This window comes from Nyctereutes procyonoides, unplaced genomic scaffold (genome assembly GCF_905146905.1).
Source record: "Nyctereutes procyonoides isolate TBG_1078 unplaced genomic scaffold, NYPRO_anot_genome, whole genome shotgun sequence".
Taxonomy (NCBI): Eukaryota; Metazoa; Chordata; class Mammalia; order Carnivora; family Canidae; genus Nyctereutes; species Nyctereutes procyonoides.
Window position 1 is genome coordinate 12772733 of NW_026575044.1, and position 27184 is coordinate 12799916.

The following is a 27184-nucleotide window of genomic DNA, read 5'->3' on the forward strand; positions in this document are numbered from 1 at the left end:
GGCACATGGAACATTTACCAGGATGGGCCATATTCTGGGCCATAAAATATGTCTCAATACATGTAAAAGCACCTAAGTCACACAAAGTATGTTCTGTGGTCATAAGGAATTAAATTAGAAATCAATTAACAGAAAGATGTCTGGAAAAATCTTGAAATATTTGGAAATTAAATAGCACACTTCTAAGTAACCCAGGGGTCAAAGAAGAAATCAAAAGGAAAATTAGAAAGTGTTTTTAACAAGATGAAAATGAAAATACAACATATCAGAGTTTGTGGGATTCTGATAAAGCAGTTCTTACAGGGAAATTTATAGCACTGATCGCCTACCTATATTAGAATAGAAGAAAGGTCTCAAATCAGTGACCTTAGTTCCTACCGTATGAAACTAGAAAAAGAAGAAAAAATGAAACCAAAGTAAGTAGAACACAAGAAATAATAAAGATCAAAGAGGAAATCAATGAAACAGAAAACAGAAAAACAACATACAACATACATCAAAAGCAATGAAACCTAAAGGTCGCCCTTTGAGAGTATCAGTAAAATTACTAAACGTCTAGCCAGACTGATCATGAAAAAAGAGAGAAGATACAAATTAGCAATATCAGGAATGAGACAAGTAAGTAAAATCACTACAGACTCTACAGATACTAATAAGATAATAAGAGAATATTATGAACAACTTTATGCCTGTAAATTTGACAACTTAGATAAAGTGAACAACTGTTTGCAAGATGCAAATTACCAAAGCTCACTCAAGAAGAAATAAATAACTCAAATAGACCTAGATCTATTAAAGACATCAAATTTATGGTTAAATTTTTCCCACAAAGAAAGCTCCTAGCCCAGATACCTTTACTGATGAATTCTACCAAACATTTAAGAAAAAGTAATACACAGTTTTTCAGAAAACTGAAGAGAGAATACTTCCCAATTCATTCTGAGCTAGCACTTCTCCGATACCAAAGCCAAAAACATTATAAGACAAGAAACTACATACCAATCATCATAAATATGGATACAAAAATTTTAAACAAAATTTTTAGTAAATTGAATCCAACAATTGTTAAGAGGTTAATACATTATGACTAAGTATGGTTTATCCCAGGAATGCAGCCTCAGTTTAACGTTTGAAAATGAATGTAAGTCATTCAGCTAACAAGATATTAAGAAACACCATGTGATCATCTCACATGCAGAAAATGCATTTGATAAAATCCAACACCTTTTCATGGTAAAATGATTCAATGAACTAGGAATAGAAAGGCACTTCCTCAACCTGATAAAGAGCATCTATGAAAAGCCTATATAGCCAACATCATACTCAGTGGTGAGACACTGAACACTTTTCCCCAAGATCAGGAATAACACGAGGACATCTATTCTCATTATTTCTGTGCAATCAAGTGAGAAAAAGAAATAAAAGGCATCAAGATTGGAAAAGAAAGTATAAAACTGCCTTTAGTCACAAACTATATGATCATCTAAGCAGAGAATGTGATGTAATCTACAAAAAAGCTACTAGAACTAGTGAATATAGTAAGTTTGCAGAACACAAGATCAATATAACAAGTCAGTTATACCCTATATACTAGCAACACAAAATAAGAAATTGAAATCTTTAACAATAATACTATTTACAACAATATCAAAAAAGTAAATTAGGGATAAATTAGGGATAAATATGACAAAAAGTACACAAACAGGTACACTGAAAACTACAAAATATTGCCAAAGGAAATTTAAAAAGGGAGAGAAATATGCATTTTTCTTGAGTCAGAAAACTCAATATTGCTAAGACATTAGTTTTTCCCAAATTGTTCTACAGATTCAATGTAATCCCAGTGGAGATTCCTGTGGGATTTTCTGCATAAACTGGCAAGCTGGTTTTTAAATTTGTATGAAAATATAAAGAGCTTAGAATAGCCAGAACAACTATTTAAAAAAAAATAACAAAGTTGGAGGACTCACACTACCTGACTTCAAGATTTATTTAAAGGCTATAGGAATCAAATTTTGATTTGTTGTAAATAAGCAAATAGATGAATGAGACAGAAGAGAGAACACAGAAATATATCTAAACATACACGGACAACCAGTTTTTGACAAAGGTATGAAGGCAGTCAGTGAAGCAAGGATGGTGCTGAATTGACTTGACACCCATATACAAAAACAATGAACTCCAGTTCATACCTGGCACCATACACAACATGGAGTGACAGACCTAAATGTATAGCCTAAAACTATACAACTTCTGGAAGAAAATATTGGAGAAAAATTTTCTGATGTTGGGGCCAGCAAAGATCACTTAGATATGACACCAAAACTTGATCCCTAAAAAGAAAAATTGATAATCAAATTTTAAAACTTAGCTCCTAAGAGAATGAAGACAACTTGTAAGCTGAGAGAAACCCATTGCGAAGCATTTATCTGATAAAGGATGTGTATTCACACTACAAAAGAACTCTGAAAAATTAATAACAAGAAAACAACACAATTTTTTAAATGGGCAAAAGATTTGAACAGAGAGTACACCAAGGAAGGTACATAGAGGGCAAATGAGCAAACAAAAAGATGTATCCAGGGAAATGCAAACCAAAGCCACAGTGAGATCCCACAACACACCTACTGAAACGGCTAAAATTGAAAAGACTGACCATCCCAAGTGTTGAGAAGGATTTGGAGGAACTGGAACCCCCACACTATCATCAGAAATGTAAAATGGTACAACCACTCTGTAAAACAGTTGGGCAGCTTTTCACAAAGCTAAGCAGAGCACAGGGGATTTTTAGGGCCATGAAACTATTTTGAACGATACTATAACGGTGGACACATGTCATTATACACTTGTCAAAACCACAGAATGAACACTGCATGTCAACTAAACTCAAGTAAAATAAAAATTAAGGGGAAAAAAACATAGACTGTACGACACCAGGAGTGAATCCTAACATACACTATGGTTGGGTGAGCATGTGATTCCATGTCCATGAAATGTCCAGAAATGGCAATACAGAGAAACAGGAAGTACATCATTAGTGGTGAAGCACAACCCGGAGAGACTGGGGAGACTGGGGGGATGAAAAAGTTTCTTTTCAGACACAGTTTCTTTCAGGTTGAGTGTTCTAAACTCAAAAGAGTGGTGCAGCTGCATGACTCTCTAAACATACTAAAAAAAACCACCATGGAATTGTACACTTTCAGTGGGTGAATTTTGAGGCATGTTCATTAAAATCTTGATAAATGCCTTAAAATTTAAAACTTGATAAGTGTTTTAAAAATTAACTGTTTTAAAAATTAAAGACTGAGTTGGACTCCAGTTCAACTGAGAGAATAAATTATTTATGTGATCATTTGGAAGACACATACATGTGAGGAAAACGTATATATTCAAAAACAAACATGTACATATAAATTTATTAGTTTTCTTTTACTTGTGAATGCAAATTGGTGGTAACACAAGAAAAGCAGGAGTACCTTCTGTGTGGATCTTTTTCTATAGAATATTGGCAAGATTATCTTCCCATGGATAAAAGGGAGTAAAAGTCATACTATGACTATGAAATCATTTTCTCTTCAAAATGTCTGATGACTCAGAGATAAGTCTGTACTAAACATCTTCTGTTCAAAATACACAATGAATAAGGATAAGAGTGTAAGTATAATAAGAATATCTGATTGGGGGGGAAAAAGTGAAGCATATTCCTACCATATGACCCAGCCACTCTACTCCTTGATAGATCCCCAAGTAGTTCAGAGTCCTGTACACAACCGCTTTCAGCAGCTCTAAGAGCCAATCCCAGAAATTATCTAAACATGCGTGAACAGCTGCAGAGACATTGTGGTGCATCCACAACAATATCAATGGAATATTATTCCACAATAAAAAGGAAAGAACTAATATATACAACAGGATAGATGAATCTTAAAAAAAAATTATGCTGAATGATACCAAACCAAAAACAAAAAACAAAAAAGAATACATGCTATGCCATTCCATTTGCAAAAAATTTTAAGAATGCAAATAATCCATAGTGACATAGTGAAATGTGGGGGGTGATGGACACATTTACTGGATTGATCCTGGTTGAGTTTCTCAGATGTAAACACATGGCAAAACATCAAATTCACTACTTTGAATGTGTGCGGTTGAGTCTATGTCAGTAAAGCTATACGGGGTTTTGGGGGGGTGGTTTTGTCTTTTAGAGAGAAATAAAGGGAGAGAGAGCACAGGATGGGCAGAGGGAGAGAGACTCTCCAGCAGACTCCCCACTGAGGACAGAGTGTGACACAGGGCTCAATCTCACGACCCTGAGACCACGACTTGGGCTGAAACCAGGAGTCAGATGCTCAACTAACTGAGCCCCCCAGGCACCCCATCAATAAAGCTGTTTTTAAAAAAAGGTGACCCCAGGATCAAGGAAGACCTGGATCCTACAACTGGAACAAGCTCCAGCACCCCTGTGCAGGGAACACAAGTGAGCTTTTCCAGAGCCTAGGACCAGGGCTTTCTGCAAGCTCCAAATGCAACTTTACCAAGATGATCAGAGCAGCCTGCCTCTGCCCTTTGCACCCTCACACACCTCTTCCTCACTCACCCCCCCCATATTTAAACAGAAGCTGAGAGATACTTTGGTGCACTTATGAAAAGTCAAGCTCTACCCCAGCCCCACGGTGAGAACATTTATATAATTCAATAGTTCTCAGAACAATAACGCACACAGATCTATTTTTCTATGTACACAGAGTCCTACCAGAGATTCGAGTGGTGTGATTCTGTTCTTTATTAGAGCGACCTGCTTCCATGCCATAGTGGGCATCACTGAGGGTCCCTGCATCTGTTAAATGAAGTTTGGCTTCGTGTAACAGGAAACTCCATCACTGACGTATATGGCTTTACTCTTCCACTTTACTGGAGACTAGAGGTAAAGAGTGGAGAGCTGTGTGGCAGCTCTGCAAAGTCTTAAGGGTCTCAGCCTCCTGCTGTCTCCGTAGGCACATGGCCTCCATCCCCGCAGTTACATGATGTCTGCTAGGGAACTGTGATCCAGCCAGCAGGAGCGGGAAGGAGAAGAGGCAAAGGGAGGAGCTCTGATTGTCCCACAAGGCAACAGTGATGCTGCTCAAAGGAGGAAGAGGGCAATGAGCAGCAGGTCAGGTGCCCGGCTATTTGGAATCAAAAAGATGGTGGTCACTGGAACCAATCCTGGGATGGCACACATGCTATCTTGTACCCTCAAGGGTGTACCCTAAAAGAACCAATCCCTGGTTCTTGAAACATGTCCTCTGGGTCAAAGGACCAACAATTGAGCATGTTGCTACAATTTTCTCCCCCTGAAGAATGGGTGCCAAGGAGCTCCACAGCCGTGTTCAGTCCCATCCTTCAGGGCAAGGGTGGGAAGGCGCTCCCCTCTGTGTGGATCCAGCTGAGGCTCTGGCCCTGATAACCCTGCCCACTGCTCCAGGCTACTCAGCACCTGGGGTTTGTGGGCTGCCAGTGGAGAGCTGGGTTCAGGGGCACAGTCAAGCAAGGGTGTCTGCTGTCCCAGAGCACACACACCAACAGTGGTGGTGCTCAACCAGTCTTAAAGGGTAGGTATGTCATCACCCAGGGCCTGCTGACTGGAGAAGGACATGCTGGGATCAGACAGCAGGAGGCATCAGGAGGTGCTGGTTCTCAGCAGACTTGGCTCCCATGCCGGCCAGCCACAGGCCACAACCGCCTGGGGCCTGCTCCCTGAGCTGGAACCCACGGGGGCATCTGGGAGGCACCAGGGACCTGAGTGAGGGCGTGGCTCGTCCCCTGGAACCCCTGCACTGAGCTCACCCCTGGGGGCCAGGCACCTGCTCCAGGACCAGCTCCCACCCGGTGGGGCCACCATCATGATCAAAGTCAGAGTGGATCTGGCCACACCATGCTCACTCGAAGTGTGTGAACACAGGAGAAGGGGCAGGGGTCCCCGGGAACACCCCGCTCTCCAGGTCTCCTGCCCCAGTGGTATTTCAGTGACAAGTAATAAACTAATACATTCCTTTTCATTTAAAACAGACTTCAGAGAGAAGTGAAAGGTATAAAGAAAAAGAAGTCCCCTCTTCCCCAGACTGGAGGCGCTCCTTACACAGTTCTGGGACATCTTTGCATATATTTTCTGCCCAAATGTATTTGCCAGGGAATGTTACTTATAAATACTTCAATTAAAAACAACTAACGACTGAACTACCTCTTGCATTGTTGACATTAAAAGTAGGGAAGGATCCAAGCCACAGGGAGCCCCTGGCACAGGTGCAGTCTCCAGTATGGCCACCAGGTGTCAGAACCACCAACGGAATTCCCACACTTGGACTGGGAAGCTTCAGGAACAGTCTGGCTGGGAATGGCACCAAGACCCCCACCTGGCATCCTTTGGCCCTTTGGCCCAATATTTCGTCTCCTACGAAGGAAGGGAGGGGGGAGTAAGGATTGCTGCAAAAGCCAATTAACTTCTCAGGGCACAGATTCCCATTCAGTTGGGTAGCCTTGGATCCTTCCAGAAGCTGCTGAAACGCTGTGGGATTCCCTTGGGAAGCATGAGGCGGGCCTCCCACAGCTGTGAGGCACTTCTAGAAGCCAGGACCACCTCCCCACCTAGCTGGATAGCTGAGAAGGGTGAGCTCAGAGGGGTATACACAGGGGAGGGATCGGCCACAGCCATCCTGGTCTGTACGCGGCCCTCCTCCGATTTAGCCTCAGGTCATGGCCTCTGGGTTGAGCCCCTCACCGTGCTGGCCTGGCCTTGTCTGGAGCCACTGACCTAGGAAACTGTCGCCCTGCTGGAGCAGACCTCAGGCATGGGGGTGGAAACACTGCTCCTCCTGCAGTATACCTGCCACCACACTCAGGGACAGTGGACTCGCTGCAAGGGGCTCCAGGCAGGGCCCCCGCAAGCCTCACCCTGTAACTCCTGATCACTAGAGAGGTGTGGAAGCAGTTACAACACTAATGGGGTCAAGGGGCACAGTGACCATGGCTGCAGAGGGATAGACTCCTCCCCAAGAGGGCACCGTGACAGAGTGTCCAAGGGACGGATGGGGTCCTTGTCACATGTGCCAGCTAGCAGTATGGGCTGCTTCCTGGGCCACATCCCATTTCTGGCCAGGGGTCCAGGGAAGGGTTCTCACAGGGTCTAGTCCCAATGCTCAGGGATGGAGCTTTCCTACATAGAATAGTGCCACATGTGGGAGCAGACGGGAGGCGGGGTACAGAGAGGGAGGGGTAGGAAGGGTTCAATGCTCCCAGACGATGTTCTCGATATCCAGGTACGACCCCAGATTTGTGATTTCCATGCATTCTGACAGGCAGGTGAAGGCGACTTTTTTCTGTGATTTGAATGACCTCATCCACTAAACTGGTACATCCTACACAGGTCACAGGAAGCAACAGTAATTACTTAACTCACTGTACACCTTACATTCACATATATCACTTAAAATAATACACCTGTGCTGCCATACACATAATAAAAATGGCAATTATCATTAAAACATAGGTAGCATTTATATTCAGATATGACTGTGTGTGTTGATACTCCGTGTTTCAAGCACAATATACAAGCCAAATGCTTTATTTAAAAAGAAAGAAGGATAAAACAATGTCTATATTGGGACCCACATTCATTTACCATGACTGGTATAACAGCCGTTGCTTTGATGTGGCCAACACTGGTCTGGCCATTGAGGAGTTTTTCCATTACCCTATGACATATGATATAAGAGGTATGGTACTGAAAGAATCTCTGTAATGCTGACCAGACCACCCCCTTGATCATGGCAAAGGGAGTAGTCTCTCTGAGCCAAGGGAAGGGGCCTTTGCACAGCCCCCTAAGCTGCTCTGGGTCTGTCTACCTCAAGGAAGCCAGGTTAATGAGGCCTCTCCTCCAGGCACTGTAACTCAGTAACTCCTGGATAATCCTGGTAAGTCAAAGAGCCTCCCAGGCCCCTGATAAGTCTAGCTATTAATCACTCATTCTACTTGGTGGGACCACTCACGTGACAAGGTTACGCAAGGCTCAGACAGACTCCACTGGTCAAGGTGTATCTTGAGATCCCCAAGCTTCCAGGTCTCTGGGAAAAAAGTAACCAATGGAGTCTCAGGGGTGGGAAGGGATGGGGTTCAGGCCCCCACCCGCCTCGCTGAATCAAATACCTGCTTACCACACACACCCTCCAGGTCAATCATGCTTTGGGGGTGAGTCAGGGAGGAGGTGGGCGGCTGTGCTCAGTTTTGCCAGGTGTCTGGTACCCTAATGACCATGACTCCTCCCTCTACTTAATCCTTCCTGTACCGAGTCTCCACCTCCAAGCCCTGTACTCAGCCTGGTGTCCCCGAGGCTGTTCCCCTTCCATAAAGCAGGTAAGGAAATCATCCACATGAACAGACAAAAACAAATGACTTCCTGAATCACACCTGAGCTTGGGTGCAGTTTGGGTGCAGAGTAAGGCCAAGCTACAAGCTCAGAGATCACTGACTATAATTATCCCTCCCATAAGGGCAGCCATCCTTACCTGTAGCCAAGCAGCTTCTGAGGCCATGACAAATAGCCGTGCCGGTCGAAACCCCAGAGGAAGCATTCCTCAGCATGTCTCCCGGCCCAAGCGTCAGGGACAGGCACCAGAAGAGTCAACAGACTAAACCAATAGAAACAAGAGAGAACTGGTTCTCCTGCTCTCTAGATGGCTCATGACATTTCAATTATGTGCAGCACAATATAGCTGAATTATTTTTAACCTTTATGGAGCCTCCGCTTCACAAAAGAAATATTAGTTGGTGGAGTTCAAGGACAGCTGGAGGCAGAGACCAGAAAGAAGGTCATGAGCAGGAGTGAGCCCGTCAGTGGCCCTGCATACAGGATAGGTAAAGCATGCAACCTTTTGTTCAGGGAATCATGAGTGTGGTGCGTTCTGGGTGTTGCTTATTTGCAATTTATTTCTCCAAGTAATACAGTGTATGTCCTTGAGGCAACATCAGTGTCTCGTCAGCAAATGGCAGAGGAGCCCTCAGCTCTGACTCCCCCAGTAGCTCTGCTGCCAGGATGGACAGTGGAACGGATGGAGCTAATTCTGCCGAAAGTCTATGTGAAGAGTTCCCAAAGCACAGTCTTTTGAACAAGTTCACTCATGATCTAAACAAACTAATCTTCCTTTTAATAGCTCTGCTGTGGGGTGAGGGGAGAGAAGGGTCCCATGTCCTCTTCTTGTTCCACTTTCTCCATGAAAATCTCCTTTCAAAACTTGTCAAAGATACACTGCAACCTCCCAGTGAAAAGACATACCCAAAGCTCTTCTGATTACAATGGTATCAAGAGTTGCAATTTCCAATGCCTACAGGTGCCAATAGGTCTGTCCCATAAGATTATCTTGAACTGTATTCTTCTGGCCCTGAAACACTTTAATTTTGGAATACCCATTTGTCTTGAAATACAGCCCGTGTCTGACAGAGACATGGATATGAGAGAGAGTTCACTTAGTTCCTAATTCTACTATCAGAGATATGACACCACAAGTTTGACCCTAAATGGCAGCTGGCCATCAACTTTGACATTCGGGAGGATGCAGAGAGCAGGGCACACCAAGCTGAGCTGGAACGCACATCACCTGCATAAAAGCAGAAGCCACCATTAACGCCAACCATTAGTCTTGCAGAAGCATGGGCTCAGCACTTTGCAAAGAAACCAGAAATCCAGATCCTTGCATGTAATCTCCCAGTGTTTAAATATGGATAATTAGCTTAAAAAAAAAAAAAAGACCAATCTCAGGTCCCCAGTTTGCTACCTCCCCTTTAATGACAAAGGCAGTCATTAAACAGACTGGGAACAGACCTGCCCTAGAAGTCAGGAACATGAGGCTATTAGATCTTGACCCAACAGCTAGGCAAGACACCTGACCATCACAGGTTTCTGACACCTTGAGGTCCAAATTTCTTTCGATACTGAATTATGATACTGTACAGTTACATAAGTTTTCTAGATGGTCAATTTCCACAAAAATCACCAGGAACATAATTAAATGAGAAACACCCACAAAGAGATCAGTGTACCACACAGCAGGGTCTATGGCATCACAGGTCGAGACGTGGCCTTGGTGTGGCCAAGCCACTTGGTTCGTATAAGCACAGGAATGTGAGCCTTCCTCTGGGTGTGATCTCCTGAGAGCCACCCACCCGCCAGGGACAATAAAGTGTGGCTCTCCTCTGGCATATCATGGCCGTGGTGGGGAGCACCTCTCTACCAGATAGAACTAGCATGGGTCTGGAAACTCAGGGTTTTCAGGAGACATTTTGAGTTAGAAAACAAAGCTGCCCAATGGGCTGGTCTGAGCCACGAGTCCCGCTTCTTAAGTTCACACTCAGCCTTCCTGCGATGAGACTCATAGCTGCTACAGCAAGGCCTTCTGCATCAACGGTGTCCTCAGGGCAGCCCTGGTTACTCGACCCTCAGCCACGGCCCTGCATGGACAGGAGCAGACAGCTCGGCCCCGTGCTAAACCATGCAGTTTCCCACCCTGCAACTTCTCTTCAGGGGAAGCAGGAAGGGAGTAAGAAAATATTAAGCTGGGATGCCTGGGTGGTTCAGCAGTTGAGCGTCTGCCTTTGATTCGGGCCTGATTCAAGGGTCCAAGATCAAGTCCCACAACAGGCTCCTGCAAAGAGACTGCTTCTCCCTCTACTTATGTCTCTGCCTCTCTCTCTCTCTGTCTCTCTCTCTCTCTCTGTGTCTCTCTCTCCCATGAATAAATAAAATCTTAAAAAAAAGAAAAAGAAAATACTAAGCTGGAGAATAACGACAAAGGAGTAAACTAAGGGCCTTCCCACTGCAAGGGTTAAAAATAGGCATATTTCAGTCCAAAGAAGAGTAGTCACATTCTTGTGGTTATGTTACGTGTGTGCCTTGGGCAAAATGAAGGCCCTAAGAACAGAAATTACAAGTGAGCACCTCCAGCAATGCCTACACGAGCCCAACTGTGGAGAGAGCCCAGACGTCCATCAACAGGTGAATGGATAAGTTAGACATGGTGTGTATACTCAATGGAATACCACTCAGCCATCAGAAAGGATGAAATAATCAGAGAAAGGCGATTATTGGATGATCTCACTGATACGTGGAATTTAAGAAACAAAACAGGATCATAGGGGAAGAGAGGAAAAAATAAAACAAGACAAAATCAGAGAGGGAAACAAATTCTAAGAGGCTCTTAATCACAGGAAACAGACTGAGGGTCACTGAAGGGGTGAAAGTAGGGGGACGGGGTCACTGGGTGATGGGCATAGAGGGCACATGATATGATAAGCACCGGGTGTTATGTAAGACTGATGAAGCACTGACCTCTACCTCTGAAACCAATAATATGTTATATGGAAATTAATTGAATTCAAATAAAATGTTTTTTAAAATTTTTATCAACAGGTAAAAAACAGAGCAGCTCCTGCACACAGGTCATGTTGACACAAACAGCTGGGCTCCCGGTGATGCAGGGAGGGGATTCCACACCCACTTTCCTAGGTGCTTGGGTCCATTCATTGGTTGTGAACAGGGTCTGTCATTCCTGTTGGTAGCTGCCAGCAAGTATCCAGTATGTCTCAAAGAATGAATTACCTTTGACTCCAAAACCAGCCATGACCTCTCTACTTTGCCATGTGCCCCATGACCGCCCTGGCTTTAGGTCACCAGTGCTTATTCTAAGTCAGCTTATTGTTACCCTGAGGCCTTTGTTATCTGCATCCTGGCCTGGAATGCTCTCTTCCCTGATCTTCAAGAGGTGGGTCTTGCGGTCTCAGAGCCTCAGGGCGCCCCTCAGAGGGGCTCTCTCTGGGATTTATCCCTTCGTGATTTGTCATATAGCCCTACTTTGCTTCTCTGCTTCCCACCACCTGATTTACTTCCCATTTGTTTCTACCCTCCTCACCTGTCTTCTCTCACTAGCACCTGAGTGCCATGGAAATAAGCATTTTGTGTCTCTCCGCCAAGTATTTCCAGTAGCTAGAATGGTGCCTTGCATTGAGCAGGTGCTCAGGAAGTATTAGCTGAAGGAACAGATAGATGGCTGGCTGGAGGTAAGAAGGCCTCTGGCAGATGCCCGTGAGGTACCTGTGGCGCCCAGGGATGCAATAAGGGAAAAACTCACAGACTCGCATCTAACAGGGAAGACTGACACTCATCCAGCGCAACGCAATGAGGCTGATGGAAGTGCATTGATCTGTCTGCTCAAGATGAGTGTGAGGACAATGTCAAAGTGAAGAGCTGGCCGAAGGGCAGAGGAGAGAAGAGGATGGGGGGGAAGGCATCATGGCAAGGTGACGAGTCTGGAAGCAGAGCCTAGGTTCCAGGGGCCCCAGGAGCAGGTGTGAGGGACCCGGTGTCTGGAAAGAGAGGCAAGTGCCAGTTCTCAGCTTCCTATCAGTCTCTGCATGCTGGACTTTAGTCCTTGAGCAGGGGAAGCCATCTAAGGATTTTTAAGGAGGGAAGCCACATGATGGCTTGGTGTTAACAAAGACAATTCTGGTAGCAGCAAAGGCAACTATGAGAAAAGTGCAAAACATGCAGGAGGTTATCGTCCATCCAGGTGCAAATACATCCAGGATCGCAACTTCCAGCAGAAACAGAGAAGGAAAAGAGGAGACAGATGGAAAGCTGTTAAAAGGTAGGATCCGTGGAACTTTGTGACACACCAGACACGGGAAAGTGAGAGAAAGGATGGAGTTCAAGGCAATCCCATCAGAATTACTGGTCTTGTGCATGGGGCATATGAAGTCCTAAGCTCCCCTGCCCACATGTGGCTGGGTATGAGTGTGTCTGCTGACATGAGCTCGGGGACACTGGCCCCACTGGGAACCTTCCACCCTGGCACCACTGCCCGCACACCTGCTTCATCAGTAGGTTTGTAGAGAAGTCCCTGTGATGTGTGTGCCTGAAACCTACAATGGTGATGATCTCTCTCTCCTTCAGAAAGATACGCATGTTATTACTTCCATGCACAGCCGTGTATGGAGGCACATGATCCATCACCACAGAAGCATGACTATTGATCTAAATATAGATGTGCCTGTCACCTCAGAGAAAAAACAGACCAGAAGCCATGGTTCCACTTACTCCAAGGAAATTTAAGGTGATAAAATTAAAAAAACAAATCAATATAAGGTTTCTTAAGTCTGTAAAGGATCGAATGATCAAATTATGATGATTTCACCTGCTTCATGTCTCTTGACCTTAAACTGCTACTTTAGCCCCCTCTAAAGCAGCCCCCACCCGACCCCAAGTTATTTCCCACAGTCTTCAAGGAAAACCTCACAGTGGCCATGTGCCAGGCACACAACAGGGTCCTCACTTCATGTCTGCTCTCCCACCCTCACCCTATATGTTCTGACCACCACTGCTCCCACTGGCCCACTGACCCTGGGGAAGCCAGTGCTCACTCCCACCACAACGTGCCAAAGCTACAGGACCTCTGCTATAAGGCAAGGAACAATGCCCTCCTTTCGTGATATGCCTCCAAAGGGGCCGCAAAGCAGCAGAGATTATGCCCAGTGTTTTCTGAAATTGTCATTAAAGGGGTTACTTACAAACAAAACAGATGAACATACAGGAGCGGGGAAAGAGAGAGAGAGGGAAACAAACCATAAGAGAAAGACAATAAACTGAGGGCCGATGAGGGAAGGAATGGGGGAGGTGCATGAAGGAGGGCCCCTGACGATGAGCACCCAGTGTTATAAGCAAACGATGAATCACTCAATTCTACTCCTGAAACCAGTATTAAACTATATGTTAACAAACTAGAATTGAAATAAAAATTTGAAAAAGAAATAATAAAAATGAAAGGGTTCTTGACATTTTTGTACCTGTGGCCTTCCCTCCTGCACACTGTCCTCCCAGGCCTAAGCCAGGAGCTGTGGGCACCCAGGCTAGAAGACAAATGAGTGACAGCCACCACACGGCCTCCCTCCCTTGGGGAAGGGCTTTGTTACAGGGTCAAGTGGGTCCAGCCTGGCTCCCGCTCCCTTAAGATGGATTCTTCCCAGGAGAATCCTTCATTCCTCACCTAAATAGATTTTTGGAGCCACCCTCTTCCCAATTCCTCCAAAGGGAGAGTTTGAGTCCAATCCTTTAAAAGAATGAAAGACCAGTTGTATTGTTAAATTATTTATAAGTGGAAAGCAAGTAGAAGCTGTAAAAACATGCTAAGTTCAAGACTAAAAAATAGCTCTGATATCGGACTTTTCATTTACCTCTGATGATGAACCACCTGTCAATAATCTGAACATGAGGACAGGGAGGGGAAAATGAAATTTTAAACATGATACCACTTACATTGGCATAAAAAAATCCAACACATAGGAATAAATCTGATAAAATATGTGCAGGGCCTATCCAGAGAATCCAGAAACATTGCTAGGAAAAATTAAAGACTTATGTAAATGGGAAAGCATCCCATGTTCCTAAGCACAAAAGCTCAGTATTATAAAATGTATTTGTTTTCTCCAAGTTGATCTATGGATTTTATTCAGTTCTAGTCAAAATCTCAGCAATTTTTTGTGGCAATTGACAAGATGACTCCATTTTTTCCGATGAAATGCAAAGGGCCAGCCAAGGCGATCTTGAAGAAGAAAACCACAGTTGAAAGATTTCCACTACCAGATGGCAAAACTTATAAAATTACAGCAATTAAGTCAGTATGGTATTAGCAGAAACTTTTGTCAGCAAAGCATAAAGATACACAAATGGACCAATAGAACACAGAGGGTTTAGAAACAGATCCACATGTGCACAGTACTCTAATTTTTGATAATGACACCACACTGCAAGGCAGAGAGGAAGGAATGGTCTTTTCAAAATGGTGCTGGATCATCTGGACATAAACATGGAAAAACAAAGGAGCGTTGACCCTTACCTCACACCAGTCATGAAACTAAAGTTTAGGGGCACCTGGCTGGCTCAGTCAGAATAGCATACAATTCTTGGTCTTGGGGTCATGAGTTTGAGCCTCACATTAGGTATAGAGGTGACTTAAATAAACTAAAATAAACAAACAAACAAACAAAAAAACGAAATTTTAGAACTGTAGACATGCCCTGGAAAGGCAAGACATTGAAACTTCCAGAGGATCTCTTACAAGAGTATCTTCATGCCCTTGAGGACAGAGAATGGCTTCTAAAGTAGAACACGGAAAGCACAAACCATAAAGGGAACAATTGATGAACTGGATTTCATTAAGAACTTCTACTCATCAAGACACCATTAAAAAAGCAAAAGCAAACCACACAGTGGGAGAAGAAACTTGCAGTACATGTATTCAACAAAGCACTCATATTCAGAATACATAAAGAATTCCACAAATCAATAAGAAAAAGGAAACACAATTTTAAAAGGAGAAGCAAAAGACTTGAAAAGGCACTTCATAGAAGAGACTGTCCCAGTGCCTCTCCCCTAAAAAATATTTTAAAAGGGCTCAACATGATTAGTCACCAGAAAAATGCAAATTAAAACTACAGTAAGATGCTGTTGAGGTCCGGGCAATGTTCTGTTTCATGACATGGGTGGGGGTCTCACAGGAAAAAAAATTCACTAAGTTATACACTTAAGGATTTGTACACTCTTCTCCATTTGTTATAGTTGCCTAAAAATGTTTCCTTAAAAAAAGACTTGGGAAATATATCAGCCAAAGTTAATGTGTAGACTTTATTGGATTTTGCTTCACACCAGCCAACTGTTAAAAAAGAATTTGTGAGAATTTGGTCATTAGCTGCATATTTGGTGATACTTAATAACTGTTTAGGTGAGATGATTGATGGCTTTATATCAATGTTTTCAACAACACTTCTTATTATTTAGAACTATATACTAAAGTATACATATATCAATAAAATAATATCTTGGATTTGCTTCAAAATAATCAGAAGAGGGAGAACAGTAAAATAAGAATAGATGAATTGATAGCTAATACAGCTGGACAGGTGACCCTCGAATAAAATGGGGGTTAGGGACACTGACCCCCCACAGTCAAGAATCCATGTATAACCTTCGACTCCCCAAAAACTTAACTGCTAATAGCCTACCACTGACCAGAAGCCTCACCGATAACATAGTCAATGAACACGTATTGTGGATGTTACATGTATCATGCATTGTATTCTTAACAATAAAGTAAACTAGAGAGAAGAAAATGCTATCAAAAATGTATAAGAAAAAAAAGAAATGTATAAGGAAGAGAAAATACATTCACAGGTCAGTACTCAACTCATCGAAAAAAATCCACTTCTTGTGGACTTGCACAGTTCAAGAGTCCACAGTCAAGTGTAATGTTCTACTTTTATGTATAGAACTTGTATAATAAAACCTTTTTATTTTTATTATTTTTTTTAATAAAACCCTTTTAAAGCCATAGCTTAGCCAGGGTGCCATGCTGTGGGGCCATCTATGACTCCTCTCTTCCATCCCTCCCTAACAGAACCAAGTATTTCCGTAGTGACGATGGAAACCGTAAACATTGAACCCTCAGGCTCCTGGGACCTCAAGAAGTTGTCTTGGCCATTCTCTCCTTATCAAGCAGAGTCTCTGAAACAGGGGGACCCACACCACAACGTATACTGTGCAGCACAGGAAACACAGCATGCATTTCAACACACTGCATTTCTCAGAGAAATGAACCAGAAAGAATGGACAACCTTCTACCACCCTACCTCCAAGGTTCACTTATCCACTAACCAGACCAATGAAACAGTAAAGAGTTCCCAGTGGGGAACAAGGATTCATAGACACTAAAAGGGCAAGATTAGGGATGCCTGGGTGGCTCATCAGTTCAGTGCCTGTCTTCGGCCTAGGGCGTGATCCTGGAGTCCTGGGATCAAGTCCCACATTGGGCTTCCTGCATAGAGCCTGCTTCTCCCTCTGCCTATGTCTCAGCCTCTCTCTCTCTGTCTCTCATGAATAAATAAGATCTTTTTTTTTAAAAAAAAAAGGGGGGGGCAAGGTTAAAAAATTAATTTATAGGACTTGCTCCTGTTTCTTCTTTTGACCTCTAGGAACTGCAACAGTGGATACTTTTCAGATTCATACCAGGCATCTCTGATAGTGTAGGGGTTGAGCGTACAGCTCAGAACCCTGCATACCCAGCTCACCCACCCACCAGCCACATGACCTCAAATTTCCTGTGCTTCGGTCTACCACCTGTGAAACACAGGTACATACCTCACAAGGTTGCCGAGATTAAAATAGCACAATATGCGTAGAGTGCTTAAAATGATGCCAGGTGTTGCCTTTAGCATTTCTCCAGCGCCACAGAAGCCTGCCATGGACCCACGCCACTGCCAGAAAGAACGAATGGGAAGGTGGGCTCTCAGAAACCAGAGAACGGTGTTGTTGAAACTCTGTGGTTAAACCTTCCAAACACATCTATTTCTAGCTATTTCCATATTTGTTGGAGAACAGTATTTGCCAATAATTTGGGGGTAAAGAAAAAGATCCTCTGAGATAAGAGATCAGAGGTGTAGCAAGAAACGCAGAAAGACTCCTTCTCTGTAGAGGATATAAACCCTATTCACATTCAAGGGACCAGCAAGTCCCTCAACTGCCAGTCTTGTTTTTGAGATTTATTTCAGAGACAGTGAGCACAAGTGGGGGAGGGTCAGAGGGAGAGGGACAAGCAGACTCCCCGCTGAGGGCAGAGCCTGACATGGGGCTCAGTCCACAACCCTGAGATCATGACCTGAGCCGAAATCGAGAGTCAGACACCTACAAGATTGAACCACCCAGGTACCCCTCCACTACTGGTGTTCATTTAGCCTGGCACCACTCCACACACCACAAAAAGAAGCTAAGAGCTATTATTTTGTTCTTTTGTTGTTCATGATTGGTATCCATGAGCTCATTCAAGCAAGTTTTTTGAAAAATTGAGGCCATTATGTTTCACATTTGCCTATATGTTTAGTATTATTTAATAAAGACCATGATTTCCAAATAAAAATAATTCACCAAAGAGGTCCAGAGAATCAAAATATTAAAATTTCTAAGTTTTAAAATTCTAGCCATTAGACCATTACTTCTATATGGCCTGTGTATACATTCTGAAAACGTATTTTTTCATAAGTAGAATTTCTTGTTAACCATCATAATTGTGTTTTATCGTTGACTATTCTTTATGATTAACATAATGCCAGAGGAATGAACAGCATATATGAAACGGAGAATGAGGTAAGGCTGCCCAAAGGGCCTGTTGTCTACCATGCAGACTCCAGGGGCTATTAATTATTTAGATACTTTTCAAAGTTAATAAATAGGAATGTCTTTTTGCCCTTTATTCCCCAGATGAACGTAACCAAATGAGAGGGATATGTATGTGCAGAGTGAGCTGTCTGAGAACAAGGGAGTACAGGTAATGAAAGGGCCATTTAAAATATATATATTTAGGGATCCCTGGGTGGTGCAGCGGTTTAGCGCCTGCCTTTGGCCCAGGGCGCGATCCTGGAGACCCGGGATCGAATCCCACGTCAGGCTCCTGGTGTATGGAGCCTGCTTCTCCCTCTGCCTGTGTCTCTGCCTCTCTCTCTCTCACTGTGTGCCTATCATAAATAAATAAAACAAAAAAAATTTTAAAAAATTAAAAAAAAAAATAATATATATATACTTAATGTCAAATATGCACAACACTGCTTTATGTGGCATGTTTTTATTATGACATTCTTATGAGTATTTTGATGGTTTTTGAGTGTACTTTGAAAAACACGAGTAGTTTAAAAACATTAATACAAAAAAAGAGCAAAATTAAAACGACACGTTAAAAAAAATACTGATTGTTAGAAAATGCAAACACTAAAGTATCAAAGGGAAAAAAATAGCCCCCTTCTCACCATCGGAGTCCTACCCCTCCCCCCCCAGAGCTTTAGGCTTTTCTACCCCACCAGAAAAATAACGTACGCGTGCAATTTACTGAAAGGAATCCTACCATGCAGTTTTTTTTACTTAATAACATATCTTGATGCCATTTCCAGATCAGCACAGGCCATTCCTTTTGCTCATCCACAGGGCTCCAGGGAAGATCTCTGCACATGAAGCTCGGGGTCATATGTGGTGTTTCAGTGTGACCTGCCACCACAGAGTGCAGCAGCAGCTACAAGCTGCTCCAAGCGGTCTATCACTGTTGCGTGATTGGAAAAGAACAATCAAGTTCCTTGGTTTACTTCAGTTCCTTCAGGAAATTTCCTGAGCCATTGATTTACAGCCTGTGGGCCTAAGACAGCTGAAGAAAGAGCTGCTGGCAGTTGAGGAAGGCAAACACTTCTATCTGTGCACTTTTGAGAGTCCTGTCCTTGCGCTAAGATCCACCTGCTGGGCCACCCCCTCCCACTCCAGGCGTGGACTGAATGCTGATGGCACCAACGAAATGCTTGTAGATGGGGGATCAGGAGCAAGTGCTGGAGAGACATGTGTGCAGCAGTAGGTACAACTGCTAGGCGACTGTGCCTTTCACTATGACGCAGGCATGAGAAACTCCCCAGTCACCAAGACCGACGCGCAGCACAGTATTCAGAGCTGCCTGCCTAGAGTGCACATGAACACAGTCACATGGCAGAGTACAGGCTCAGAAATACTAGTAACAATAGGGCCGTATTACATCTCTGCACTTAGTTACTGTCTCAAATCCTTTTTGAAATGATGGAGGGGTTTTTTAAAATATTTATTTATTCATGAGGGACACAGAGAGAGAGGCAGACACAGGCAGGAGAAGCCGGCTCCATGCAGGAAGCCCAATGTGGGACTAGATCCCGGGCCTCCAGGATCACACCCTGGGCTGAAGGCAGGCGCTAAACCACTTAGCCATTCAGGCCTCCCAAATGATGGAGGGTTTAAAATGTATTTTGAAATATTTCTGACAGGGCATTTTTCCAAATATTTATTTGTTCTTCCATTTGAGTCACACACCAGCTCAGCAAGTAGGCCAGAGGGACTTTCTACACTTATAAGATGGGATGAATGTAGGGCAGCAGTGTTACACGACTCACCCAAGATCAGTGGGGACCATGCGCCCTAACCCCGGGCACTGTGCTCTGTTCTGGATGGTCCCTGGCCCCCCTAAGTCCAGGGCCAGCTCACCAATTTTAGGACCCTCAACAAAGAACTAGGAAAGAAGCCAGAGATTGAAATACACCCTCCCCAGGAATTCCTGAGATAAAGAAAACTACCTTTCCCTAACAAAAATTTAATGAATTGAAGAATATTGATGTTGCTAAGTAACCAGGTTGAAACACCAAATTAACACCAAAACAGAACAGTTTTTACCAGTTTTACAAAGACTTTTGTGAAAGGGGTGCCTGGCTGGCTCAGTCAGTGGAGCATGCAACACTTGATTTCAGAGTTGAGTTCAAGCCCCACACTGGGTGTACAGATCACTTAAAAATAATTTTAAAATCTTAAAAAAAAAAAAAAAAGACTTTTCTGGGGGTGCCTGGGTGGCTCAGTCAGTGAGCATCTGCCTTTGGCCCAGGTCATGATCCTGGGGTCCTGGGATGGAGCCCCGAGTCCAGCTTTCTGCTCAGTGGGGAGTCTGCCTCTCCCTCTCCCTCTGCTCCTCCCCCAGCTTGTGCTCTCTCTCGCGCTCTCTCAAATAAATAAATCTTTTTTTTAAAAAAAGGCTTTTGTGAAAATGTGGTTTCATATTTTATTATAAACATACATACTACCTCAGCTTTTTTTAAAATCAGGTAGTTCCTTAATTTTGACAGACACTATCTTGGAGAGTATAAGTAACTTGCATTTTGATATCTAACATCTATGTCCTGTCTCTCTGTCAGGGCTGTCCTAGAGAATTACTGTTTAAACTTTTTTGAGGATGTCCTACAGAAGAAATATTTTTCAGTTTGTCAAGCATAGATAAGTCATTGAAACAAAATTTTCACAGAATCATCATTACCCTTCCTATGGGTGTTTTCCTTGGATATTTTCTATGCTATATCTTTGGGATAGAGGTCTAGAAAGGCTCCTCTCTTCTGACCTGAAGAAGGGGTCTTAGTACATTAGCAAAGATTACAAACAGCTTTCAGAATTGAAGGTCCCAGTAAGTGATACTCACACAGAGGGCCAGGAGGATGGAGGTCAGGAAAGGCTCCCTTGATGAAGCCCCCGAACGAGGCAAATCTTGAAAAATGAACTGGAATCAGAAGGGTAGAGACTCAAAAGATGAAGTAAGCCCAGCACGTCTGAGGGGAAGTCACTAAGCATTCGTCAAGGGAGTGTTAAGGGATAAAATCAAAAGAAAGCCTGAGGTCAGTATGTAGAGAGCAAGGCAGACTCTGGATTTTGTTGTGGAGGGAGTAATGGTGTCACTGATGGTCTATGAGTGTGCAGAATGTTGTTCCAGAATTGTTCATCTGGACACAGACTGGAAACAAGCTCTAAAAACACCTAGAGCTCAGACACCAGGTTCTCCAGCAATATTTTAGCAGAGAAAAATGTGTGTACACATGGACCTCATAAATTCAGAATCCTAACAAGAGCAGAATAAAAAAAAAATAGAAAAGCTGGGATATACGTAGTCAGTTTAGACAGCAACTAAATCGCTTCTGTTTTCATTCGTTTACTTTTGTTAATGAAGTGTGGGCCTTACCTGCAGCGACCATAAGTAATTATTTCCTTTACAAAAGCTATACACTTTACTAAGAAGCTTGTCCTTCATACTATTACAAGCCTAACCAATTATTGTAAATAACTGCAAAAGTTAAATTTTGTATCCACAGTAACACTTTTAATAATAAGGCTGTAGAGGGAACACACAAACAGGGACCTGTCAGGGTGTCCAGCATCCCGTAATTCAGGCTCTGCTGGTACAATGACAGTGCCCTCTGATCCTCAGCTCACACCGAGGTCTGTCTCAGGAGAATAAAAACATCCACCCAGAGTCACCTGGCAATTATACCATCACCTGGAAGCATATTTAAGAGATGAGAACTACAAAGCTGTGCACTTCCTCTCCCTTCCTCCAGGCAGCAGAACAACAGAGATCAGGACTCTTTGACTAATTTCTCATAAGCATCACTTTTTAATCATTTTTCTGAATTTAAAAGGGCTGGTCTCCCAAGGCCTCTCTAAAGTTACCTCGAGTTATTAATACTGCAAATTTCAGTGCTAGAAGGCACATCAGTTGAAGTTTTGTGTTTTCCACAGAGAACGGGCTTTAGAGGAAAATTTCTCTAATTTCTGAGAAAATGTCTATTACACAGACGTGTAACCACAGCCGCAGGCACACACACAGCCGTCTGGGCTGAAGGTCATTTCTGCAGGCACACAGGCTGGGATGTCACAGTGACATGGAAGCCCCACGTTTCACCTAAAAACCTCAAGCCTGGATCTCAAGCAGAGTCCAAACCCTGCTCGGGATGCAGGGTTCAGCAGAGGCAGCTGGGAGGGACAGAGGCCGTCCCAGGCAGGTGCCCACGGGCTCTATCTCCTGGGGCCTCAGTGTCCAAGCACATCCTGCTCTCCGCTGGGAGCGCTGCTCCGAAACTCGGGTTCCTCCACACTAAGACCAGTAGCCTGTTCACCCCAGTTTCAGTCCACGTGACCACTGGGTGAGCTGCTGGGGCTGCCAGCCCTATGCCTCAACGCTGCCACCGACCCCGATATCCCCAAACCCCCTGAACTCTGGTCCTGCCGGTGCCGACCCCGACCCCCTCGACCTCTGTCTCTATAACCTTTGCCTCTATGGCCCCGACCCCAACCCTCCACTCCCTGGCCCTGATGCCCTGGATGCCAACCCCCTACTCCTCGGCCCTGACAGCCCTCACCCCAGCTCCCCCTTGACCCCCCATTCCCAGCCCTGATGGCCCTGACCCCAGCTCCCCCTTGAAAGCCCATTCCCCGGCCCGAGGCCCTGGCCCCCAGGCCCTGGATGCGACCCCCACTCCCCGGCCCAGGCCCTGGCCCCAAGCCCTTGATGCCGACCCCCACTCCCAGCCGAGGCCCTGGCCCCCAATCCTTGATGCCGACCCCCCACTCCCAGACCGAGGCCCTGGCCCCCAGGCCCTGGATGCCGACCCCCCCACTCCCAGACCGAGGCCCTGGCCCCCAGGCCCTGGATGCCGACCCCCCACTCCCAGACCGAGGCCCTGGCCCCCAGGCCCTGGATGCCGACCCCCCACTCCCCAGACCGAGGCCCTGGCCCCCAGGCCCTGGATGCCGACCCCCCACTCCCAGACCGAGGCCCTGGCCCCCAGGCCCTGGATGCCGACCCCCCACTCCCAGACTGAGGCCCTGGCCCCCAGGCCCTGGATGCCGACCCCCCCACTCCCAGACCGAGGCCCTGGCCCCCAGGCCCTGGATGCCGACCCCCCACTCCCAGACCGAGGCCCTGGCCCCCAGGCCCTGGATGCCGACCCCCCACTCCCAGACCGAGGCCCTGGCCCCCAGGCCCTGGATGCCGACCCCCCACTCCCAGACCGAGGCCCTGGCCCCCAGGCCCTGGATGCCGACCCCCCACTCCCAGACCGAGGCCCTGGCCCCCAGGCCCTGGATGCCGACCCCCCCACTCCCCAGACCGAGGCCCTGGCCCCCAGGCCCTGGATGCCGACCCCCCACTCCCCAGCCCGAGGCCCTGGCCCCCAGGCCCTGGATGCCGACCCCCCCACTCCCCAGACCGAGGCCCTGGCCCCCAACCCTTGATGCCGACCCCCCACTCCCAGACCGAGGCCCTGGCCCCCAGGCCCTGGATGCCGACCCCCACTCCCAGACCGAGGCCCTGGCCCCAGGCCCTGGATGCCGACCCCCCACTCCCAGACCGAGGCCCTGGCCCCAGGCCCTGGATGCCGACCCCCCCACTCCCCAGACCGAGGCCCTGGCCCCCAGGCCCTGGATGCCGACCCCCCACTCCCAGCCCGAGGCCCTGGCCCCAGGCCCTGGATGCCGACCCCCACTCCCAGCCGAGGCCCTGGCCCCCAGGCCCTGGATGCCGACCCCCCCACTCCCCAGACCGAGGCCCTGGCCCCCAGGCCCTGGATGCCGACCCCCCACTCCCAGACCGAGGCCCTGGCCCCCAGGCCCTGGATGCCGACCCCCCACTCCCAGACCGAGGCCCTGGCCCCACCCTGATGCCGACCCCCACTCCCAGACCGAGGCCCTGGCCCCCAGGCCCTGGATGCCGACCCCCCCACTCCCAGACCGAGGCCCTGGCCCCCAGGCCCTGGATGCCGACCCCCCCACTCCCAGACCGAGGCCCTGGCCCCCAGGCCCTGGATGCCGACCCCCCACTCCCAGACCGAGGCCCTGGCCCCCAGGCCCTGGATGCCGACCCCCCCACTCCCAGACCGAGGCCCTGGCCCCCAGGCCCTGGATGCCGACCCCCCACTCCCAGACCGAGGCCCTGGCCCCCAGGCCCTGGATGCCGACCCCCACGCCCCGGCCCCCTGACCCCGAGGCCCTGGACCCCGGCCCCGCCCCCCGCCGCGGCCGCGACCCCGACCCCGACCCCGACCCCGACCCGGCCCCGGCCTGCGCCAGCCGTCGCCCGGCCTGGGGCGGCCGCACTTACTCCCGCGGGGGCGGCCGCCGGGGAGCCGGGGCCGGGGGTCCCAGGGCCGGGGTCCCCGCCGCCGCAGGCCGCCCGCCCCGGCACGTGCCGGCTGACAGGCCCCCCATAGGTCCCGTACCTGCCACCGGAAGTGAGTGAGGAGGGCAGTATAGGCATTTCCTGTGACGCGAGCGCCTGGACTCCATTAGGCAGCAGCTGGGGGAAGAATCAACACACCAGGGAGCGGAGCGCAGCCACCGAGCGCCGAGGCGGCCGAGGCGGCCGCTGCCTCCGCCGCCCGCCGCCGCCGCCGCCGCCGCCGCCGCCGGAGCCGGGGCCCAGCCCCGCGGCGGGCCCCGCGCCCCCCGCCGCCGCCCGCGGGGCCCCGGCGCGCCCCCCGCCGCGCTCCGAGCCGCCCGGGGGGAGGGAGAGGCCCGGACCCTCGGCCCCGCTCCGCTCCCCGCTCCCCGCTCCCCGCTCCCCGCTCCTCCTCCTCCTCCCCGCCCCTCCCCCGCCCCGGCCCCGGCCCCCCCGCCCCCGGCCCCCTCGCCCCGACCCTCCCCCGGCCCCCGCCTCGCTCCGCCGGCTCCCACCACGGCCTCTCTCGGCGAGGAAACTCTGGCCTCCGCTTCCTCCTCCTCCGACTCGGACGCCGGCGGAGCCTCCCCGCCCCCGCGGAAGAAACCCCGAGCCTCGGCGGCGGAGGGAGCAGGAGAGCCCGGGGCCTCGGCAGGCAGAGCAGGCCTCTCCCCTCCGTCCTCGGCCTCGGTCCTCGGCCTCGGCCTCGGCCTCGGCCTCGTCCTCGTCCTCCTCCTCCTCCTCCTCCTCCTCCTCCTCCTCCTCCTCCTCCTCCGTGCTGGTGGTGGTGGGACTGCCCCCGGCCGCTGCCCCCGCCGCCGCCCCCCACCGGAGTAGCGGCCACAGCCTGGTCAGCGGCAGCATCATGCAGGCCAACGGGGCAGGAGGAGGAGGAGGAGGCGGCGGCGGCGGCGGCGGCGGCGGCGGCGGAGGGGGCGGCGGGGGCCAGGGACAGACCCCGGAGCTGGCCTGCCTGGCGGCCCAGAACGGGGAGTCGTCCCCGTCGTCGTCGTCGTCCGCGGGGGACCTAGCCCACGCCAACGGGCTGCTGCCCGCCGCCCCCTCCGCCGCCAGCAACAATAGCAACAGCCTGAATGTCAATAACGGGGTCCCCGGCGGGGCCGCCTCGGCCGCCGCCGCCGCCTCGGCCGCCGCCGCCGCCGCCGCCGCCGCCGCCGCCGCCTCGGCCGCCACCCCGGAGCTGGGCAGCAGCCTCAAGAAGAAGAAGCGGCTCTCGCAGTCGGACGAGGATGTCATTAGGCTAATAGGACAGCACTTGAATGGCTTAGGGCTCAAGTAAGTGTCCCTCCCGGGCGGCCGCTGCGCACGGGCCGAGGGCCGGAGGCCGCGTGGGGGGAGGGGGCCGGAGGCGAGCTGGGCCGGCCCGGGAAGGCCGGCGGGCCCGGACCTTGCCCTCCTCGGCCCGCACAGCCCCGGAGCCCGATTGTCTGTCAATAAAGACGGATGCGGGAGTGCGTCTCCGGTGGGGGAGGGGCGCGCTCGAGCCGCTGCCAATAATGAACCTCGGAGGATTTGTTTTTCAAGTGTATCTCGGAGGCATCTTTGTGGGACACCTCCCCACCCCCAACTATGACAGACAAGCCAGGCCAACCACCAATCAGGGGACACAGTCGCCTACAAGTGTTCATGGGAACGGAGGGGCTGGGAGAATTTGGAAGGAGGCAGTCGGAAGAAATGTGATGGGAGCGAGCGAGCGAGCGAGCGAGGGAGATACGCTGTGGCTGTGGGTGTCGCTGAAAGGTCCCGGTGTGCGGCCGGCGGGCCTGCCACCGACCCGTGGGGACGCCCGGCTGGTGCCCAGAGCGCCCGCCAAAGGAGCCCCTGCTCCGGCCACCTGCAGCGTCGGTGGCCTCGAGCCCCTCCGTGTAGGTGAAGGGATAGGCAGCGACCTTGGCCTAAATCCACCGTTTTGTGGACACAAAGGAAAACCGGTTGGGGGGGGGGTGGAAGGTAGGATCGGTGGGAGTGCCCTGCAGTCAGTCCTGAGGGGGGATGGAGCAGAACCAGATGAGACCAGGGGGAACCCTGCGACAGTCCATCTCCTGGCTTCAACGCACAGGCCAAACAAAATAAGCCCTTGGGCCAGCCCAAATGTACTTTTGGGTTTATAGATTTGTTCTGGGGGGGGGGGGAGGGGAAGGGGGAGCACTTTCAAAAAGTGACTTAAGTATTTTGATTCTCTGGCAGATCATCACACTGTTTAGCTGAAAAAAAATAAACAGTTGAGAAAGGAAACGTTGAGACGTAAACACAAATATGGAAAACTGATAAGGAATCTTAGGTATCAGAATGCCCGATGAGAGAAACTGCATTTGATAAATCTCTTCAGCTCTCAAGGAGAAACACATATTAGAAAGATTTCACTTTGTTCCCCAAGGAAAAGGATTCTTACGAAAACAGATTTTTGTAAATGCTAACAGAACATGTTACCGAGACAAGAAGCAAGCTGACAGCAGCAGGAGGAAATAACTCGTGACTGTTTGGAACCTACACCATAGTAAATTTGCTATTTTTAGTATAGAGAGAAAGAGAGTGATTTTTGATGCTGGATTTATTTTAATTTTAAA

The 27184-nt window shown here is 48.2% G+C and overlaps 2 protein-coding genes across 3 annotated transcripts in view; one reads left to right on the forward strand and one right to left on the reverse strand.

Moving 5' to 3' along the window:
* CNIH3 (cornichon family AMPA receptor auxiliary protein 3) overlaps positions 1 to 22730 on the reverse strand; it is a 213289-nt gene extending 190559 nt beyond the window's left edge. The window contains exons 1-5 of the mRNA XM_055323891.1: positions 21090 to 22730; positions 17213 to 17328; positions 8541 to 8663; positions 8025 to 8099; positions 6221 to 7394 (exon numbers count right to left, since the gene is read on the reverse strand). Of these exons, the coding sequence (XP_055179866.1) occupies positions 6221 to 6238 (18 nt within the window). The 5' untranslated portion in view covers positions 6239 to 7394; positions 8025 to 8099; positions 8541 to 8663; positions 17213 to 17328; positions 21090 to 22730. The remainder of the gene's footprint in view (positions 1 to 6220; positions 7395 to 8024; positions 8100 to 8540; positions 8664 to 17212; positions 17329 to 21089) is intronic.
* Positions 22731 to 25351: 2621 nt separating this feature from the next.
* Positions 25352 to 27184, forward strand: part of WDR26 (WD repeat domain 26) — a 37811-nt gene continuing 35978 nt past the window's right edge. Inside the window, exon 1 of one of the 2 annotated variants that reach the window (XM_055323888.1) lies at positions 25352 to 25892. In XM_055323888.1, coding sequence (XP_055179863.1) covers positions 25462 to 25892 — 431 coding nt within the window. In that variant the 5' untranslated portion in view covers positions 25352 to 25461. The remainder of the gene's footprint in view (positions 25893 to 27184) is intronic. The other variant, XM_055323887.1, reaches the window with a different exon arrangement.